Below are 21,936 nucleotides of genomic sequence, written 5' to 3'. Positions count from 1 at the left end.
CCCAAACAATTTATGAGGTGTCTTAGTATCTTTAATTCTCAAATCTAGATTACTTAATTTCAAATTAAGTATGTAAAATGTGTGTTTCAGTTTGTAGAACTATTTTACTAAGATTTCAAGTGTAACATACATCATGTATCATACAATTTTCAGATCCTAAAATCTAATTTTTAGATCTATGTTTAATAATTAAACATGCATAAATTTGATCTAAATCTCATACATACATCATATGTATCATAGCAATATTCAGATCAATTCAAATTACATCATATGTAATATATGATTCATATCTTAAAATAATTTTCATATCTGAATTTATCTCATTAAAATTATAATGAATCATGAAGTACTTTAGATCTAATCTAAATATATTCATGATCAAACTAATTTTAAAATTCTATTTGATGTTCTTCTTCATGAGACTTGATTACAATAGCACCCCTACTCGTCATAAGAGAACCCATCAAATAGGCAAGAGAGAGATTTAATCCCTACTTTTTTTTTATAATTGGATAGCCTGGTGATCATCTCAATTCGAGTACTGGACTACTAAAATTAAAAATCTAATTTTTAAAATTAATTACATATACCTATGTAATAAATAAAATCCAAGCATGCACACATATGAACATAATCATATCATATATTTCATGCATCTAATCTAATTAGATCACATCATCATATGATGTTGTAAATAAATTTCAGATCTGAATCTACTTTTATATAGTATATAAAATATTTAATTGAGATTTGAAATCATATAGAAAATAATTCAAACATACACATGAACGCATAGAAATAAAATTTATGATTAGACCTGATTTGATATTGTGTAAAATTTTGCTTAAAATCAGATCTAAAAAATTTGTCAAAATAGATTTAATTCAGATCTTGATTAATCTAACTTTCAATCTAAAATAATATCACAAAAATTTTGTTAAAATAAATTTAAAATAGATTTTAATTTGATTGTTATTTCAGCAAAAATCTATACCAAGAAAATTCTGTTATAACAGATTTTTATCAACCATTGATTTCAATCTTAAAATCTAGTCAAAATTAGATCAGAAAAATTTTAAATAATAGGTCTAAATCAGATTTAATGTCTAATATAAAATTTTGATTATATATCACATATATACATATTCAAAAAAATTAATTATATATCCATGTATCAGTCTAGCTCTGATAGCAGTTAAAGAAAAAATTCATCTGAACTAATCGAGTCATCAGGGTGCACCTGAAAAAATTTTCTATAATAAGGTGACAAATTTTAACCTTACCTTGATTTGCAGTGGAATAGAGATCAAAATCTTCAGAAAAACTCAAATTCGATGCCTCACGAGGTCTGAATATACAGACCCTCTACTTCACGCACACGTCTACTTTGCGTGCACGTCAGGCTCCGTAGGGAAGAGGGATGATTTCTTCAGGTATTAATTTTTAGAAGGAAAATAAGGAGAGGGATGAGATCTCATCTCATCGCGAGGGAGGCATCTGGATAGGAGTCTTCACGCCGTTACATGGGAGACTCCATGCCAAGAAAAAAGATGGCATCCAAGAAAAAAATCAGTGCCCAAAAACTTTTGTCGCACACCCTTTTTTTTTCTTATTGGTGGTTGCTCTCCTTTTGTCGTACAAATAAAAGACTTAATCCACTGTGAATAGAGGTCCCTCCCCTTAATAAGTGACACCCCAATCTAATCAAGTCCTAACCAATTTAGGACAATAATTCTTATCCAACTAGAGAACCGCCAAGAAGAACTAGAAGCACTACAGAAAAGATGCCTCACACTTTCATGTGAGAACATCTTCATGCGCACATTATGGGGTGGAGATTATTTGTGCTCCCTCCCTTCCTTAGTCAGCCCTTCATGAGAGAGAGTCTTTGTCTCTTAGGACTCTATGGATCCTATCCAAATAGGCTCAAATTTGGTGTGATTCGAATCCGATTCGAACCAAACTTGAAGAGCCTGTCAATCCTAATCTAATTAGGATTTTGATCCAAATCTAATTTGAATTTTTAATCCAATTAAGGCTTAATTAAATCAGATCTAATCTAAAATTAATTAGGATATAAATTCAATCTCTCATAAATCTTTTGGATCATTGATCAGATCATCATCATCCTCAGAATTAAACTTGTACCTCATGTCCAGTGCTAGCTAGACATAGACAACTCTTTAATCCCGTATGACTTCTAACTTAATTCTCAATTAAGCTAATCTATCTGTTCAATCAAGTCTCATACTTCTAAATTAAACTCATAGACTTAGGTCAATTCTTTCCTACTTCATTTGACTTTGTACATGACTCCATAGGTTCGAATACTAAGTCGGTAGTATAGAAAATTATTTTCTGTACTAATTGAAGTTACCATCTAGCAATGGTTCCTGACGTCTGGATAGGTCGAATATTTGTAAGGCAACACTCAAGAACCTACAAATATGGTTACTGCATAATTCATCCTTTTGATCCTAAATGCTCAGAATGACATAGGATTTAATTGTCAATCCTGGATTAATCATCCATATTATATTTCAATTTTTTTCAAATCTGATGACATATCACATGGATTACCCCGATCGAGGTATTACTCAATTGAAATACAGTGATGCATCAACTCTTAAAATTTAGAGGGGTCAATCCCATCTTGATCTACACACCTACTACCATAAGTACTTGACTGTGTCCAAAAATTTTTTGTCATTGAATTAAAAATTCAGATAGTCCGACATCAAAGCACAGTAAGTTGCTTGCAAATCATCATGGTGATCTTAGGTCGGAGGGATACTTATATCCATATTCTTCACGAGCAGCTCTTGACAACAGAGCACTTCATAGGTGAGTCACTTATTCTGTAATGATGTACTCCTACATCTCACCTGTATGCTATACTAGTGTCTCCACACTTCTTGATTAAGAGCACAACCGATCTATATGGTACACAACGACCTATACTTAATAAACATCATCATCCTTTAATGACGTATCATTTAGTCACGAACATATTTAAGAACTATTCGATAAATCTTCCTTTATTGATTGTTATATAGTTTTAAAGACTTCGTTACAATATTAGAGTTCAATCAAGAAAGATACCTTGTGATGAATAATGTCAAATAATTTTTATTAATTCATAATTCATATATAAATTATAAAGAGTGCAATCGTCCAAATGATTAACTTTAGGATATTTTCTAATAAAAACACCTCAGTCACTGTATAAAATAATTTCAATCTATGATAAACTTCTGCACCAAGTATCCAATCATTATCACTAGAATAATATTAAATTCTATCTCACATTGTTTCAGCCTAGCAAAAACGTCTTTATATATCAAAGTAGTTTTCAACATTAAGAAAGTTAAGTTCCACATAGTTAGGCAGTCAAGATTGATCTTTTGATACAATTAACTCGTACTTGGTGAGCCCTTTCTTCAAACTTTTCACACCTCTTAGGTGATGCTATCCAATACTCTACACTATCATAAATATTTTCTATCCTTTTCTCAATCACTTCTAAACCATTCTTTATAATTAAATTCAATTTGTGAGCACAACAACATATATATATATATAAATTTATCAGACAACAACAAAGTACTAAGCTGCAACTTATCCTTCAAAATATCAACCATTGCATCAGTGGTGCTACAATTATCTAAAGTAATTATCGATAACTTAATATCAACATTCTAATCTAATAAATATTCAATAAGTACCTCGACAAGGTTTAATGCAGCATGTGGAGAAGGAACATCAACAAACCTATTCAAAATCATAAATTATTAGCAACTATATAAAATAAGTCACATAAGCACATCAAACATAAATTATATAGTATAAGAATTACTTACTTAAGAATTCGACTTTATAATGCCTAATCTTGATTGGTAACAATCATGTAACCTTCCTTTTGCTTGTTTGCTATCCATATGTCAGTAGTGATTGTTACCCTGCTTCCATTCTTCTTAATCAAATATGTTAGTTGTCTCTTCTCTTCCTTATAAATAGTCTTGATCTCATCCTTGATAGTGTTTCGAGTAGGAATCCTAAATAATGATTGCACTATGTTTAAAAATCTCCTAAATCTAGCATGATCCACTATGCTCAAAGGATAATCATGGAGAAGAATCATGTCAGCTGCCAGCTCTCTCTTTTCAATTTCTAAATTAAATGAGTAAGCTGACATTACTTTTGTTCCATCCTTTGCAAGGTTATTCATCAAAATTTTTTGTTTAATATCTCCATATCTTCTTCTCGGACATACCTTGTAGCGACTATGCAAATGTCTCGTCCCATTTTTTAAGTCACTACTAAGCAGTTTAGTACAATAGTTACACTTTGCCTTTGGAACTCCATGAACTTCAACCTTTGCAGAGTGACTCCAAGTGCTGCTTTTTAGTTTGCCATTATCTCTAACTCTTTAATTTTAGCTAGTTGCTTCATCCACATGTATAGGTTGCTCTGAATTTACTCCAGCAATAGAAACACTGGCTGATGTATTAGGCACAGATGGGTGTATATGCTAGTTTGAATTTATAGCAGTAATAGAAATACTAGCAGGCATAGATGGTTGACCGATATTTGAGTAGTACTTTTTCTTTCTATTGCCATGCATAACTCTTACTCTCTCTTTCCATAATATATCTATTTCATAAGCAGTATAAACAAATATAAGAACTTTCACTAATAAACAACTCTAGCAAGCAAATATAATTATCAAAAAGAGCAGTCGCTTGCTAATCAACATAAAAGACAACAAAATAACATCGTAAGCACAACTTCATTTTATCTAATCATTTTCTAATCAACTTTTATTTATCAAGCAAACTTACATAAAAAGAAAAAAAATATAAATATCTTCCTTCTTTTTTTCTCCATACACATACCACAAAAGTACCCATCATTGCTAGCCAAGAACTAAAAGAATCCAAAACCCATTATTTATACAAGCTTAACACATCAGCATAATTGCATAAAACATAAAACTTGAATCATATTTACCGCAAACCAACATAAAAGAAAATAGAACAATCAATATCCAAAAACAAAATCTCAATCTAATTAATAAAAGATAAAAATACTAAAAAAAATAATAACAAAAATGAAGTATGGACGGTAGAAAAGACTAAAAATACCATCAGATTATCCATCATTAGAAAAATAGAGGCTGAAAAGACAAAAAATATTTCAAATGAAATCAGACTGATGGCTAACGGATGACGGACTGATGGCTAATGGACTGATGGTTGGTTACAAAAGGAATAGCAGATGCACTGACAGATTGATGGACTAACGGCGATGTCAATACTGGTCAGAAGAAGGGATGATGAAACGATTGGTAGATGGTGGTATGGGTGTGGTCGATTGGCCGTATAGGACTGTGGGTGAAGAGGATTTGGTTTGTCATTTTATGCTTTATACTTGTGGGGTGGCGGCTGAAGGAAATAAGGGAAAGAGAAAAATAGGAGAATGAATAAATAAGTTAGAGTTTAGTAATCAGGAGATGATAATTGATAAAATATATTTAATATAATATATATATTTTAAAATACTGACATAGTTTAGATCATGTTCGGATCATGCATAACTATCCACCCTCTTTCTGAATCCAAAGTTAAGCATTTGGATTTTATCCAAACTTAACCAAAATCTAATCAATGCGTTGACTATCTAACTTAATCAGGTCAGGTATCCACCGATTTAGATTTTGTTGCCATCTCTATAAGGACATATATATGAAAATAAATGTCATGAAGCCATCTGATAACGGAAAAAGATACCGAAAAGTCTAGGGAACCCATTTTTTAAAAAAAAGGCTTGCCATCTGTTTGGCAATAAAAAACGTTTCCCTTTTCCTATAAGCAAAGGCAGAAAAGGAAAAAGAAATACTTTCTTAAGTATGGTCATTGATAAAATTGCATATTATTTATTTTTCCCGCAGAAAAGAGCTGATTCTACTTGGCAAAGTTGAGATTATTAAGATACTTTATTTTATTTTATTCCTTTTTCTTTAACATCGGGTAATTTCTATAATTCTTTTTATGAACAAACTGCTTCAATATGCTTCCATGGATTTGCGCAATGTGTCAATAGTAGAAAAAGAAAAGAAAAAAAATCTGTACAATTTGTACAATATTTGAGGACCACCTGTCAGGAAATTTAATTTTTGGATGATCTAACATTTTTGACCATTTTCTATAGTTGTTCCATGATTAATTAATTTTTGGATGTAAATAATTGTATAACAATGCTTCACCAGCAGTCTCCAGCCACTAACACTATGAAAACATTGTCAAACAGACAGCCTATTCAGCCAGTCCAGAGTCAATCCTAATATTTCTCTGCTACCATGATAGTAAAAACAATGCTACCTGACAACTAAAATTTCCAAAGAGAGCTCTGCAAAGGTGGCAGCTGTGAAAACTGAGTTGGAGAAACTGGACAAGGCTCCTTGGTTATTTTGATATGGTCATGGCCTGAAACAGGAATGATAGATTTTGTGTTAAATACATGACCTGTCTTCTTGCTATGCCTGTAAGCCATAACCCAGTGATGGATCCTCAAGGCTATGTAAGAAATATCTGAGTAACTTTGAATATGCAGTTCTCCTGTTCGACCACAGATACGGCCCTAACAAAACAATTTCTCCAAGAGAATCTCTTGTTCATCCAGTATGCAACTGGTAGAAAGTTCTTTCTACGATATTTGATTCACTTCAGTGCTTGGATTTAGGTACACAGCAATTTCGGTTGGAGCTCCGATTATTACTTTCATGCACATAGACATACAGATACTTACATGTTTTGGAGGTCTTTTATCACCAGAATTTTGTGGACGGTGCGGTAAAAAGAGAGACATGAGTATGATGAGCTACCATGCAATCAGGATACAGAATGTCAAATGCTCATAAAACAATATAAAACAATTTACATTATGAAGAAAATGCGACTTAAAATACATTTGAGATTTGATGTTGATTTTTTAGTAATAAATATGAAGATTCAAGCTTAGACTTTCTCCAGCCTCGAAGAAAAATGGTGATCAAGAATAGTAATGACACTGTAACTGAAAATTGTAAGAGTAATGGCGATAACAAGTAGATCATGGAAGAGAACACCACACCAAGGCTCTATGGTTCTACTTGTGATGCTTGAATTGAGGAAACAGTCCAAGAACGTGCTCTGGCATGAAGTCATGCCGCGTCAAAATCCCAACAATGGGAGGCCTCTGCAAGAAAACAGAGTTCAGGCTTCAGGAGATCATTGACGCTTGATAACAAGGCATGTTTAGCAAGATGAACATAAAAATAAGACCAGCATTGCAATCACTAAAGTTTTCATGACTTAACAGCTTAAAAGGAGTGAGTAGTATTTCTATAGGATATATATCAATTCTGCTCAATCTAGGATCAAATGTCAATTGTTCTCAAAACTGATATTAGAACGCTATTGAGAATTCAATGGTTTACGAGCTCAATTTATTTATCACCATTAACATTTTTTTTTACAACTTTTTGTTAATACAAACAGTTCATATGTTTGGTGATGAGATAGGAAAGCCCCTCATTTGTCATGTTCCTCCTTGGAGTATATTTCCTTACCCTTACTTAATGGAATCATATAGCCCCAGTGGTTATCCTAACCTCAGAGTTGCCAAGTTCCCTATCAACCATCGATTTATGAGCTAGGGTTCACAAAAAACTTTTGTTTTAGTTGAGAGACAAAAGAGGACCAGGACATTCCCATAGTACAGTGTACTGTAAAGATTGATTGTCTGCGGTCGGTCAGACTTGGCTATATATCTAAATTGATCTAATCTGAATTAAAACACAAACATCACGATCTGCAATGTAAATCAAATAATGGAGACAATGTTGAAGAAATCTGATTTGGGCAATTAAGAAGCCAGTAATTGAAGAAAATTTATCATAAACTATGCATTTACCATCCCAGTTGCTGAATATAAGCAGGATGTACTGCACAGTAATAAATTCTTTCCAAGAAAATTGCTCTCGCGCATTCAGATATATGATTATTTATGTTGATATCAGGTGTCAGCATAAGGTGCAACACAGAGCAGAAAAAGAAATAAGAAGGAAAGAATTCTTACCCCTGGAGTTTTTGGCACAACGCATAGGTGTCTTAGTCCAAGCTCCCTGAAGAGCACTGCAGCCTTGGCTAGAGACATCGTTTCAACAACTGTGTACGGGGACCTATTAGTAATTGGGTGGATATCTACATACATTTCCATCTCCTCTTCATTAATATCCAAGTCCTCCAACTTCACCCCCTTCCCAGACCCTGCCTTGGCAAAGTCAAAGGCACCAAACCTTCGAAAAACCTCTGCCGGCCCAGTTAACACCCTGTCCTGTGTAAATCTCTTGCCTTTTAGCAACACAAGCAAATGAGACCTCAAAACAAGCCCACACAACTCTGGTGCATCTGCAAAGGGTGGCTCATCTACCACTGGAAATCCATTATGTCCGGTCAACCTCAGTGCATGCACTATATTTCCTACCTTTTCAACAGCAGAAAAGGTAATGAGTGGGCCTGAGACCACATCACTAGCAACCAAGTTTCTCATGTAAGGCTCTGCATGGGCCTCCATGTAAGGCAAGCCCTTCATTGTAACAATCTGATCATAGACCCCCTTATTGAAACTATCTGCTACCGTTTTGGATATGAGGAGAACTAGCATTACTAAGGGGAGCATTAAAAGGTCGTTGGTGAGCTCAAGGAGTATAACACAAACTGAGACAGTCATTCTCATAGTCCCTCCAAGAAAAGAAGCAGCACCAAGAAGGGCAAAGAGGCCCTTATCTAGGTCACATATGGGGCCAAGAAGAGTCCCTACCAGGCGGCCATAGGAGGCACCGGCAAGTATAACAGGGATGAAAAGACCAGAAGGTACAGCAATGCCATAGGTCACAATGCCAAGGAAATAAATAGCAGCAAAAAAAACAAAGAGAGTGGAAATGTAAAACTCATTGTCGGTGCCACTACTGAAGAGGTTGCGAATGGCATCATCATTGGTATTGAGGAAGAGAGAGGCAAGGTCATTGTAATGACCTGGTGGGCACTGGAAGTTCTTAAAGTTGCCTGAGCGGCCAATGGTGGGACACTGATCTTGGAGATTGAGAGGACATGGAGTGCATTTGGCTAGCCATGGGAGTCCATAGGAGCAGCATGAGGTCAACAGAGAGATGGTGACAGTCAGAAGGATCTTGAAAGGTGCACCTTTCCTGCAATAAATGACACCCTGTCAATGCCAAACATAGAGACAGCATGGAAGAACAAGAATACAATGGAACTAAAATTTTCAGATAACACTAAATCAATTCAATAGAATATTCACAAGTCATGATGGTTATGAGAGAAGTTTCAAACTAATGTCCAGAATATAAACACAATCCAAGGAAGACAATAACCAACCAAGCAGTTTTGAGACATACTCGTTTATAATGCTATATATGCGAAGGACCTTGTCCACAAGAAAGTTGTATAGACTTCCAAAAATACCCCCAATGACTCCAAGAACTATAACCGCAAGAAGATCTGGTGTACTGTATGAGGTAACAGTTGAACTTAGATCAAACATTATCAATCCTCCTTCTCCAAAGAGACCACATTTGCCACTTCGGCAGTATTCTATGAAAGCTCTCAATGTGACAGCAACGACTGCTGTTGTGAAAAACGTTCTCCAAAGAAGAGCACTTCGCCACCTAAATGATAGAAGAAAAAAAGACCAAGCTTAGTTACTCTCGCCAAAGTGATTAAACAGTAAAGACTTCCAAATTTCATATGAAGTAGATCGGTAGTCTTTTGCACTATATTGGTATAGTATGTATGGTCAATATCATATGTATCATTTTTCTCTATAAAAATATGAATTGTGTCATATCTGTTTCTGTCATCCATTCATTCATATGAATTAGATGTGCTTGTAAGCTCTACATGTACATAACCATCTAACAATATAACAGAATCATCATCTTGACTGTATGATGGTGCCTGCTGGTCAGCTTCCTATTGCCGTTAATCAATAACTATATGTGCTGAGGTTCTCTTGAATCATCTTTGTCATTTTGGTGACAAATACTCCTAAGGACTGTTCCTTGAAGCCCTAGAGTTCACCAGAATGCAGGTACATGGAAAGAGACATGAGAAAAAAAAAAAAGAAATATTAAGTAAGAAGATACCAAGAGGCTGCCTCTTCAAGTGCAAATAGGACACCACCCACAGGGGCTCGGAAGGCAGCTGCCACACCTGCAGCAGCCCCACAAGTGATCAAATCTCGTCGATCCCTATCATTTTTAAAGTATCTGAGCCATGTCCATGTCAGATGATACTTGCGAGATCCACCCTGACCAAGCAAGTTTGCAATACATGCTCCTGTATGTACCATAGGTCCCTCCTTACCCACTACAAAACCAGCAGCAACTCCACCAATGGAACCAAATATCTGCAGAATGCCACATCAAATACACTCAAAACAGAAAGCCTTCCAAGGTACAGCAATGCAAACAGACAACAGCCATCCATATGAATCCATATAAGAAAACAAGCTTTTAGCTCATTATCAGGTCTAAAAATGGTTAGTACGTGATGACTTGGAGAATAAAGGACTTGAGATACTATAAAGTTTGAAGATTTTTCTGATCCTTGGCCAAGTTGCAACTAACAATTACATTCAAGAAGTGCAGGGAAAAGTTCGGAAGGCTTGCTACATAAACCAAATTGCGCTAATATTTTCATGCAAATTAGAAGACAAATTGAGCTAGATGTCCATATGCTGAAGCTAGCAATAATGTTTACAGTATTAAATCTTCAACATATCTTTATGCCAACAATTGTTAGGTCTACAACATGAAGAGATGACGTAACTAGCGTAGTTGAGCATATTGTAGAACTTATTGTTAAGCTTTTGTCACCAAGAAGGTAGAATATGCAGTCTTATACCATACTGACACTCAATATGCCTTGCCATCTCATACCGTACTACGTACCAACATTATAATAGGATGGTACTAATACTGGATCCGGTACCAAGATAGCGAACCTTATTCTGGAGTGCTTTCTCTCTAATCATTATAGAAGAGAAACAACAAATTGTAGTGAAGGAGAGTTGAACTGGCAACAAGAAACAACTAAGAAAACATATGGCACACTGACATAATTTTTAGCCGATCAGGCTAGGTGACCAAATGAAGTTCAACTTTGACCAATATCAGGTCCATTAATTGGCCATATTTGCTAATGACGAAATGGACCTTTAGAAGTACTGAAGGAGTTATTTTCTGCCTACGTGAACAATTCCTATCTAGTGTTTCGGATAATCTGACAAGAAAGAAGATTTGCATGTTACATCTAGGTTATGAATTTCCTTTTTTAAGCATAAGAAGATCACAACAGAAATTGAATCCTTATGTCTATTGCTTTTAACTCGAATCTTTATCTGTATCAGATTTCTGCATTGATGGTAGCATGTGACACACAAAACGTAAATCAAAAGTATGAGGTACTGAATAACCTTCACGAAGAGTGTGCTGAGAGCTAATATAGAGTGAGCATCAACACCATTGAGATAAGCTTTCACTTCAGGTATGCCAGATCCAGCAGCTGCAGGAGCAACGTAAGCACATAAGGCTGCAGCTGCCGCAGCCAAAACTAAATTACAGCCAGCATATGTCAAAAATGCTTCATGGTACCTGCACTGGAACCACATAATACTTACTTGGACTTATTCTACAGCTGTGAATGTTATTTATCAAACAATAGATTTCAATTCCATGCAGCAGGTAAGAGTATGTGCATTAAAAAGCTTTCGATTATCCCAATTGTTTGTATGTTTGTGCAATGTAAATGATAATATTTCGTTCTTTCTCTGCTGAGTTATTTGCATAATTAACTCATTGTAATTTATGCATATAAATGCATTTCAACTTAATGTCGCAAAAACAAAGACAGCAAATCACAACTATTTTGTCACTCAAGGATCAATGCATAATTGTTCTGATGTTTGAGATGAACACAATATTAGCTTCCAGAAATTTCCGAGATGATCAGATCATTCCAACTAATCAATGATACCCAAAGATTTGCATGCATTAGGGTTCCACAGAAAACAATATGTATATTCAGCTAGAGTGTTTATGCCAATACATAATGATCATATATAATGATACAGATGCAGGTTTGTGTTTCATACATAATGGTTGTGCCAAGAATCCAACTAATAAAAGACATTGTCAAATGGGAGGTGATATATTGTCTATACAAGTTAGAGAGGTCTTCTGACTTGAATGCATGAATGTTAATTGTTGACTCATTCCAGTCACTCCTTTTTATGGTGAAGACTCATTCTAGTCACTTTGAAGCCGCAACAGATTACCATAAAGTACAATAGAAAGAGGTTATTGGGTGACTAAAGTTATATATAACTAGGTGTAAGCTTTCTAACAAGAAATCTATAGCTGGCATTTATCAACTATCTTTATTATGACAGAAATTTAATTAGATAAAATTTCTAGTATCAGGTGATCCAATGGTCTTTTAAGATTTTAAAATGTATGCTTTACCAAATTTAATGACTGTTCTGTTGTGCTGTTCATTTAAAATTAACTTATGTGAAACCTAAAGTAAATGATTTTTTTCAAAAACACATTTTTGGTTGACTTGGTTTTTGGAAAAATTGGCAGGTCATAGTACTTTCATAATAGGGTTTATCAAAAAACAGGTCTCCCTTTCCTCATAAATTCTGCACATAAAATTAGGTCTTTTTTTATTGTTTCAGTAAACATCTTAGAGAAGCAGAAGACCAAACAACCCTTTAGTATCATTGAGGATTGCATCTTTTTGACTCTGATTTTCTCTAATAGGACATGATTTATGACACCTATGAATAGGATAGTATCTTTTGTTGTTCTTCCTTGGACCATTTGAGGGAGTAAGAAAGAATGTTGGAAATTTCTCCGTCATTCTTTGAAATCTTTTGCATGTTTTCATAGTGGCGTTCATGGACTCAGCAGCTCCAAGTTCATGAGTCCTCCTCCATTTGATCTTCTACCACATATCAGGGACAGTGACAGAAAGGCAAATTTGCTATACTTATAAAAACTATGGATTAACTGGCTGTTCCTCCTGTCTTGCCCCTTTTCATGGAGACTGTGATAGAGAATTTTGCAGCTCTGATCACTTGTGATCTGCTACCTTGCTGCACTCTGATTGCTTGCGGATACTTCTTCCAAGTCTCACCACTTCCACCTCTATCATTAGGGCATGTTTCTTATGTGCTGAAATGGCCATTTTGTAATCTTTAGATTATATTGTACATTCTGCCCTCGATGCTGTAAACTTATCAACTTTCTGAAAAAAGGTTGGTCACTAATGTGGGTAAGCCCCATTAGCCTCCAAATTTGTCACAAAAAAATGGACTAAAGTCTGCCAGAATATGAGCATGTTTCTAGGAATATTTCATGATACATGTAAGTTCCTGTTCCCTACAGGATCATGTTGTGTCTTGCAATATACAACTGTAGATTTTCATGAACGTGTTTAAGAGAACAGGTAGATATGATTCCACTGCTATGCACAAAAATTACTGTAGCTAAAACATCATATGCTTATCATGCGCTTATCCACTTAAAATGTCTATCAAGTAAAGGTAATCAATCCAGATCATCATATACATCAACCAGAAGAAAGTATATGTATTCAGTTAACAGAACTTACAACATAATAAGGATTACACAATGTCGACAAAAGTACCATAAAGAAAAAAGAGAAAGAAACATCATGTCAACCCAAAACAAAAAAGTCAAAAAACTGAGGAGCGCAGCAGAAAAGATTGACTCGTCAACCACCTACTATATATAAATAACTAAGTGAATGTTATTGTTAATCCTAATCAATGCTCCACAATCATAAAAGATTCTAAACCAGTGGTAAAATGTCAAGCTAACACTGATTGTTATTTATCTCTCATATTTCTGATTTCTTTTTTGATGATAAGGGAGGCCAAAGAAGACGAGGCCACCCAACTCCACATTTCTGATTTCAGCAAATATGTGAACATGGTATATTGTCATAATTTTTGTATCTTGCATCAAATACTTTTTTGAACATAGGAACCAAGAATATGTTATTCTTTTCTACATTCCTTCTTACTGTAATCTGTTATCGTGTTTTAGGCTGCAACATTTCCTAAATGTTTCCAAATATTTGCTGGATAATAGAATTTGACCTACACAATAAATTATGAATTTTAACATGCTCAGACAACCTATTTATCTTAATGGAATTTCAACTATGCATTTTGCTTTAAAAAACAACTTTGCATGAAGTTAGCTGATCACTATGGTGCATGTGGTGGAAGTCATACCTGTCCTTAAGCATAAGATTATTAGTCAGCAACAACTTAAAACCAGCAATGTTCTCGACTGCAAGGTTGTTGAAGAAGGCAACCAGCCCAGTACCCAAGCCAATAAGAAGAGCAAGGGTCCACTTCAGGACTATATACTGGAATATCTGAACCTTTTTCCTTGACCTCCAGTCCTGCTTATATAGATCATTCTCTACAATTCTGCAAAAAAGTCAATATGTGAATATCTGTTTCGCCAAAGGCTCAACATCTTCATGCTGAAAGGAAGACAGGACTTTTCTATTAGTTTTACAACAATTGGATTGTATATCAAATATTTTTCTTTATCTAATATATTTATATTTTCCACTGGTTAGTTGCACTAGGCAGTTATACTTCAAATGTGATCAGATTGCCACCAACTTTATGTTCAAGCTGATTCATAATGCAACATTACCAAAGAAGCAGAAACCTTCATAACTGTTACCTTTCAACCTAGCGAAAAGGTTTGAAAGTCCCCAGCACAAACCATGTCAGGATATACATGGAACAGATTATAAGCATAGAAATATTTATAAAATCGTGCACATAACCAACTTATTAGAGTACAAATAAAGAGAAGTTTAGATTAGCAGTTCCATTGATCAAAAAAAAAAAAAAAAAGGGAAGGGCATGCCGTTCATACATCAGAGCATCATCAGATCAATTAATAAAAGCTTATGATTCAACTTTCCAAGATTTGCAGGCCCTGGTACAACTAAAAGACTAACTGTTGAAACACTGACTTCTCAGCATGCTGACAATTGTGAGGAGCAGACTCTTTATACCATAAGTTCTGAAGGAAATAACGTGATAATTTCATGACTACAAGAGAAGGAAGCAGCTCATGGAGATACATAACTCCACCATCAAGAGGTGGAAACACCTCCCTTTGGAAGTACTTCAGTTCCAAACCCATAATCCAGACGCAACATAAACAGCCTCTGTAATATGTGTGACACCTTGCTGGTACGGTTCCTGATCTCATCTTTTTGCACCCAACTGATCGGGTACCAAAAATACAGGAACATCATCTACAACAGTCCATCAAGGACAGAATCACTAGCTATAAATAACAACTATAGATTCAAAATAACAGAGCTACAAGAAACCATAGAAAGAAATGGGTAAATGATTATACTTTTGCAAGTCTTTTTTTTTTTTGATGTTAGTACTTCTGTAAGTCAACCGGAGTACTATTTTGCAACAGAATCAGATATAAGCACAATAGTCATGTCGTCGTTCCATATCATTATAGATAACTCGATCAAGGGGAAAAAAAAAAGAAGAAAAGCCAACTTCGAAGCATGGATCATAATATCGAAAATTTACTAGGCTGGATAACATTGAACACAAGCTGAAGTGTTGTACCCTCAAATAATAAATCAAAAATGAACTATGCGCGGCACGGTCAAGACGTATTACTCATAAGAATGTGGAGTTGCATGTCTTATATTCAGTGACACTTCAATTCCATTCGACATCAAAACTTAAAAACTTAAAAAAGGGCGGTTCGCATGACGCTCCTCCCACTGCTGGGATATAGGGAGGATCAAATGTACACAACCTTACCCCTGGATACAGAGAGACTGCTTCCATATTTTAAACCCATGGCACCACCTTATCATTACGCAAGGAGTCATAGCATCAAAACTTAAAATAAGAAGACATCAGAAAAAATAAAACGGTGAAAAAAATAAAGTGGAAAGAAAGGGATGATGATTGGCAGCTTACTCATAGTCCAGACTCTCGATGGGGCAGACTTTTGCACCGACGATTGCGAGCTGGGAGGTGGTGTTCATGGTGCGCCTCCGCAGCAGCGGCTCCCTCATCCCCATCTCCTTGTCCTCCTCCTCGTAGAAGAACCCTGACCCATTCCTCTCCATCACCCTTCTCCCCTCTCCCTCCTCCTCTCCCGCCACCGCCACCGCCACCGCCACCGGCAATGCCATCGATCCTCCTTCGCTCTTCTCTATGTCCTTCCCCTCTCTCCCTTCCATCCCCCCTATTTTTAACTTCTTTCCCTCTTCTTCTGCCTGCACGCAAAAAACAAGCTATTTTGTTCTCCTTCTGCACTGCTGACGTAGACTAACTCTAACAATTACTTAGACAGACAAAATCTAAAAATAATAGCAAGGAATAATTAGAATAACATATCAGCATCCACCAGTGGATTGAAAAAATTATTACGTGGACCGCATTACACACGGCAACGCAGGTACAGCCACCAATCACGGGATGAGCTTGCATGGGCTCCATGCATAACCCACCATAATACAACGCAGTGATTGGAGGTGTGCTTCAGTGCAACAGCGCACGCAATAATTTTGTTCTGCTACTCATATTGGGCAACAGTGACCGATTTATAAAGTTGCAATTATATCCAAATTATGTGCCTATCAAAAAGTCCTAAGAGGAATGCATTGATTTTTTTTTTCTTTTTTTTTATTAAGCTAGGTGCAGTGTATGACGTTACAGTGAACGTACCGTGTAACAAGATCAGTGGTTCCATTCAATGGACGAGAAGGGAGGGCAAAACAAATTGCGTAAAAGAGGCAGTGTCTTATGGTGCAGGAAGGAGCATGTTGACAAATGGCAAAAATTAAAGCGGCCCAATGAAGGAAGGAGCACGAGGGCAGATGACAATAATTTAAGCCCAATTGGGGATAATCAACAAAGATAAGGACTATGTAACAAGAATTTTATTTGCAACAAGCCATTCGTATTATTATGATATCATAAGAAAAAAGATGATGCGATAGCTTGCATCACGTGTTTTAGCATACATTCTACAAAAGCCAGCATCCAAGCCATCATTTTTTAACATGTTACCCATGCCGCTCAAGACTCGTTTGGTTGACGGAGGGCGGAGGAAAGAAGTAATTTTTAAAAAATAAAAAAAATTATTTTATTAAATTAAAATTTAAAAAAAAATAAAAAAAATTATTGAAAGATACTATCTATATTTATAAAAAATAAAAAATAAAAAATAAATTTTAAAATTTTTTATGAAATAAAAAATAATAATTTTTTTCATAAAAATATTTTTTAAGATCTACTATTGAAATTTTGAAGAGTGATTAAAATATTAAAGAATGATATAAATATATTATTTATATTAAAAAATTATTTATATTAATATATTAACAAATATCAATATAATATAATATTAATATTTATATTTATATTAATAAATTTATTATATTAAAATATTAATATTATATTAAAATAATATCAATAATATATATTAATATTTTATTAATATATTAAATTATTATGATTTAATATTATATTATAATATATTAATATTATATTTTATTAATATAAAAATATAATATTAATATTTATACAAGGTTTGAAGATAGAAAGATACAATCTGATATCCATTAAAAATATAATAAAAATTTTATATAACTTTTCTGAAAAATAAAACTTCAACCAAATATAACTTATTTTATAATAAATTATTTTTTTAATGATCAATTACATATGACAAAACCATCTTCTTATAAAATAATTTTCTAGATCCTAAAATAATGTTCTTTGAAATTTTTTTTTTTTGTTTTACAAATCGAACAAACCTTTATATTATCACTGGAGGTGATTTTTTTTTTTTTCTTTTTGATAAAATGCTAGAGGTGAAGTTTGTGGTCCTGGCAGGCACTAGCACTGCGAGGAGAATCTTTAATACGTGGGCAAGTTGGGCAAGCATGTGCGACACAACTTTGAAGGACTCTTGGGAAGGCACGAACACCGCGATCCATTATGGCATTTAAAGCAATTATGGCGTAAAGAGAAAGTGAAGTAACCTATAGGGGGAGGCAAAGTACAGTGCAAAGCCAAAGATTTTTAATGCAGTTTACATCATCCCTGATCCCTGCACAAAGATGGCACTAGTGATGCATGGGGACCGACGATCAGGTACAAGCAACCCGTGATGCTAGCCCGTCACAACTTGAGTGCGGTGTCCCGGATATATAGAGTCCATTCTCTTGGCTTGCATCATAATATGCCATTATCAATTCAATCAAAAAAAAAACATTATCAAGATTTGCACTCTAAATTTTTCCCAAAAAAAATGCCAAAAAGGTGAGATAAGATCTGCCTTTCTTTTCATTTCTTTTTTTTTTTAATTTTTTTTTATACATAAAAGGTCTGTTCATTGGCTCTTTCTATCTTTCTTTAATTCCTTCAATTTGCTACCTGGATACAATAAGAAAATTATCCTACATTTTTCTTAGAGCAAAATGGCAACAGACCAGAACCTCGTTCAGCAATAAAAATTAAAAAATAAAAAATAAAATAAAAATATTATTTTTATTTTTAAATTTAAATATTTAAAATCTATTTCACACGTACATATCTAACCCCGCGTGCTTCTTTCATATAAATCTCAATAATCTTATCAAATTAAATATCTAAATCAATTCAAATATAATTGCAAGCACGATGATGGATTTATGATCAATCTCAATAAATTTATATGATAATATTTTCTATCCTACGTAGACTGTGAATTAGAAATACTATAATATTATTTATAATAATACAAAATCTTATTAAAAAAATTAACTAAAATATATTATTTAAATTCTATTTAAATATTAAACTTTATTTAATACATAACTAATATGATGCTAAATACATCTCCACTTAGGTTCTCATAAAAATTCTTTTGCATATCACACAAAATCTACTTGGTTTGGAAAGTTACCAATTTCACTTGGAAATGGTTGAAAGGAAACGGGGAAATGGTTTGCCAATCGCCACTTTCCACACACTGGATTCACAGGGGACATCAAATTCCTGTCCCATCGGCCACTCCTTTGTATCAATCTAAATCATTCACTCGAGGGATTTAATGCATTACCAGCTAAAGTGATCCATGATTAGGACGAAGAGCCGCGTGTTTGGACAGAATCTGTTGGTGGGGGAGGTCCTTGGCCTAAGCATATAGCAAGTGCCTTCAAAGCATCGGTTACAGCTTTAGTATGTACGGCTTCTGCCATGCAAACCTTTTGACAACTGGAGAAAGCGGCAGAATTTATTGCCATCCAATTATTATTTTCTTTTTTTTTTTTTTTCCTTCGTTCCACATGGTACATCAACCTGTTGGTAGCATTAACTTTTTACAAATTCTAATTAGATATGTCGTGTCAATGATAAGCTTAGATGATTACATTGGTACCCAATGTAGCTTAGATGGCATTGGCATGATTAATTGACGAGTGCACGGCAAGGTGACAAGAAAAAGGTAGCTTGCAATCCATGACATTGCCACATGAGTTGGCTGTTCTTTTGTGAGTATCAAGCAACATGTTTGGATCCAAATGAAATAATTAATATGGTATAACTATCATGCAGGTCCCGGATGCTGTCTACAATTTTGGCCCCCCCTTTTTTTTCTTTTTTGTGTTTCTTCCTTGGTGCAGAGTATAGACAATGCTGAGCTAATAATGCAAACTCCTATGACAAACAACCCCAAAATTAAGCTTTTCTTAACCAAAAACTTTTGCACCACTTAAAAAAATTGATGATACAAGCTTTGCTGTTACGGTCACTACAAGCAAAGAACCATGACCTCGCACAATGAAATCTATAGAAAATTTATCCTTCAGGCTCATAATTTTCCTCTTGATCATCGTTTTCTGCAAGCTATTGCCAAATTTATTATTCCTTTTCCATATAGAATAATTCTAAAATAAATATTTATTAAAGAAATTTAATAGTTTTAATGTCTAATAAAATTGCTGCAAAAAATTTTTGGATAAATTTAATCTGCTCTCTCTCTCTCTCTCTCTCTCTATATATATATATATATATACAAAGTCAAAAGGAAGGTACTATATACTATTTCAAATTGAAATATTTTATAACCATCTTCGCAGTCGTATGTTGAGGTGATTAAGCAACTGTATGTCGAGATGATTCAGATCAGAATCTTGGTATAATATTTTTTATTGGTTTTATCTACGGCATAAGTCTATCTAAGAATTTCTTATAAATTAGCCGGCAACGTTTCTTAAGGTTTGCGGCACGGTAGGGACCATAAAGGTGAATGCGATGATCCAGTTCATTCAAAGTTCGCTTGGTGAGCGTGATTGAGACTTGACAAGCAACAGCGTACACACTAGTTCACAATCTAACGTCTGCATACCCTGCCCTTGTCTCGACTTCCTATGAGAGTATGATATAGCGACCCAGCAAATATAAATTTCTACGTCAAAATAGATTAAAAAAGGACTTTCCAACGCAAGGACGGACAACTAAGATTGGAGGAAAAAGGATGACTCAAGGAAAAAAAAAAACAGGAACGAAAATTCAAGAACAAAGAATAACCACAAGTAGAGATCGTGGAAAGATCCGAAAGGCTAAAAAGGCATAAAACTAAACCAGAATCCAAAGCTTATATTATGTTCTTCCTTCATTTCATAATATAATCTCATCCATTGTCGGAATTTGAATTTTAATCCTCAAATCAACAACAAAAAGTTTTATGGTTCATATTTGGATACCATTTTTACCCTCTCGACACCGGCTTTAAATTCAGTTTGGAAATTTTGAACAAAACCGAAGTAATCTCATCTATTGGATGAAATTGGAAGAAGGAAAAAAAAAAAAAAATTAGGTTCCTGCTGACTTTAAAGATATCAAAATCTAGCACGAAAACGAAAAAAGAGGGAAAAATCGAGACAAGTCAAAATTGTGCAGCCTTCCTTTTCAAATATGAAATCAAAAAAAAGAAAAAAAAATCTCGATCCGCCGATTTGATCTCATTCCCCCTCCATTCCAACGAAAAAATTAAGCATCATCGACGTAATAGAAAGAAAATGGAAGCATGAGGCAAAAGAATCGAAGAAGTCTTACCTCGATCTAACTCAAGATCAACAGAAATAACTCATCGGTTTCCCACCGTCCGACGGCCGGAAAAGCCTACTCTTTCTCTCGTTTAGGACTCTCGGAGGCTTCCCTCCCTTCGCTTGCTTCCTTTTGTTCTTTCTTTGTTTCTTTCTTGCTTGCTTGCTTCCAGGTTGGAGGTGGACAAATAGAGACAAAGGTTGAGAGATGGTGTTAGAGAGGAAGAAACGGCGGTAACTCAGGGGCCAACCCGGGACTTAAATAGCTTGTCCGCTTAGAATCACCAATTTTTATACTGATAAAAAAAATTAGAATACTTTTAAAATGAATGGTGAGGATTTGATCTACGGTGGAGGGAAGGTAGATTGGAATTCCGGCGTCTCGTTGTGTGGCTCCATTGGAGGTCTGTCTGCCAACCATCTGGTGATTACTTGTAGCCAACCATTGGGGAACACGTGAAATTTTTGGAGCTTTTACTGATGCCATTGACGTCCACCGCCTAAATCTATATGAGATTATTATAGCTAAGTGGTGGTCGGCCAGGCGGCTTGTGAGGTTGTATTCAACTGGATATAACAATTGATTGTAAAATGTGGTTCTCATGGGGCAACTTTATTCTTGAATTAAACATTGGTATTATGGAAATCTTAAAATTATCTCAAAATCAAG

The 21,936-nt window shown here is 34.8% G+C and overlaps 1 protein-coding gene across 1 annotated transcript; it reads right to left on the bottom strand.

The window, feature by feature from the left end:
- Nucleotides 1–6,925: 6,925 nt before the first annotated feature.
- On the bottom strand, nt 6,926–21,509 carry LOC105049759 (chloride channel protein CLC-c). Its single transcript, XM_010929502.4, has 8 exons — nt 21,277–21,509; nt 16,144–16,445; nt 14,392–14,592; nt 11,542–11,719; nt 10,211–10,473; nt 9,464–9,733; nt 8,122–9,253; nt 6,926–7,239 (listed from the first exon to the last, which is right to left on the bottom strand). Exons 2-8 carry the CDS (start codon nt 16,407–16,409, stop codon nt 7,150–7,152), a joined length of 2,400 nt encoding a protein of 799 aa, XP_010927804.2. The 5' UTR covers nt 16,410–16,445; nt 21,277–21,509; the 3' UTR covers nt 6,926–7,149.
- Nucleotides 21,510–21,936: the final 427 nt, after the last annotated feature.

The sequence above is a fragment of the Elaeis guineensis genome, chromosome 8, assembly GCF_000442705.2.
Source record: "Elaeis guineensis isolate ETL-2024a chromosome 8, EG11, whole genome shotgun sequence".
Taxonomy (NCBI): domain Eukaryota; kingdom Viridiplantae; phylum Streptophyta; class Magnoliopsida; order Arecales; family Arecaceae; genus Elaeis; species Elaeis guineensis.
Note: the sequence above shows the minus strand (reverse complement) of the source record. Positions and strands in the feature narration are given on the sequence as shown.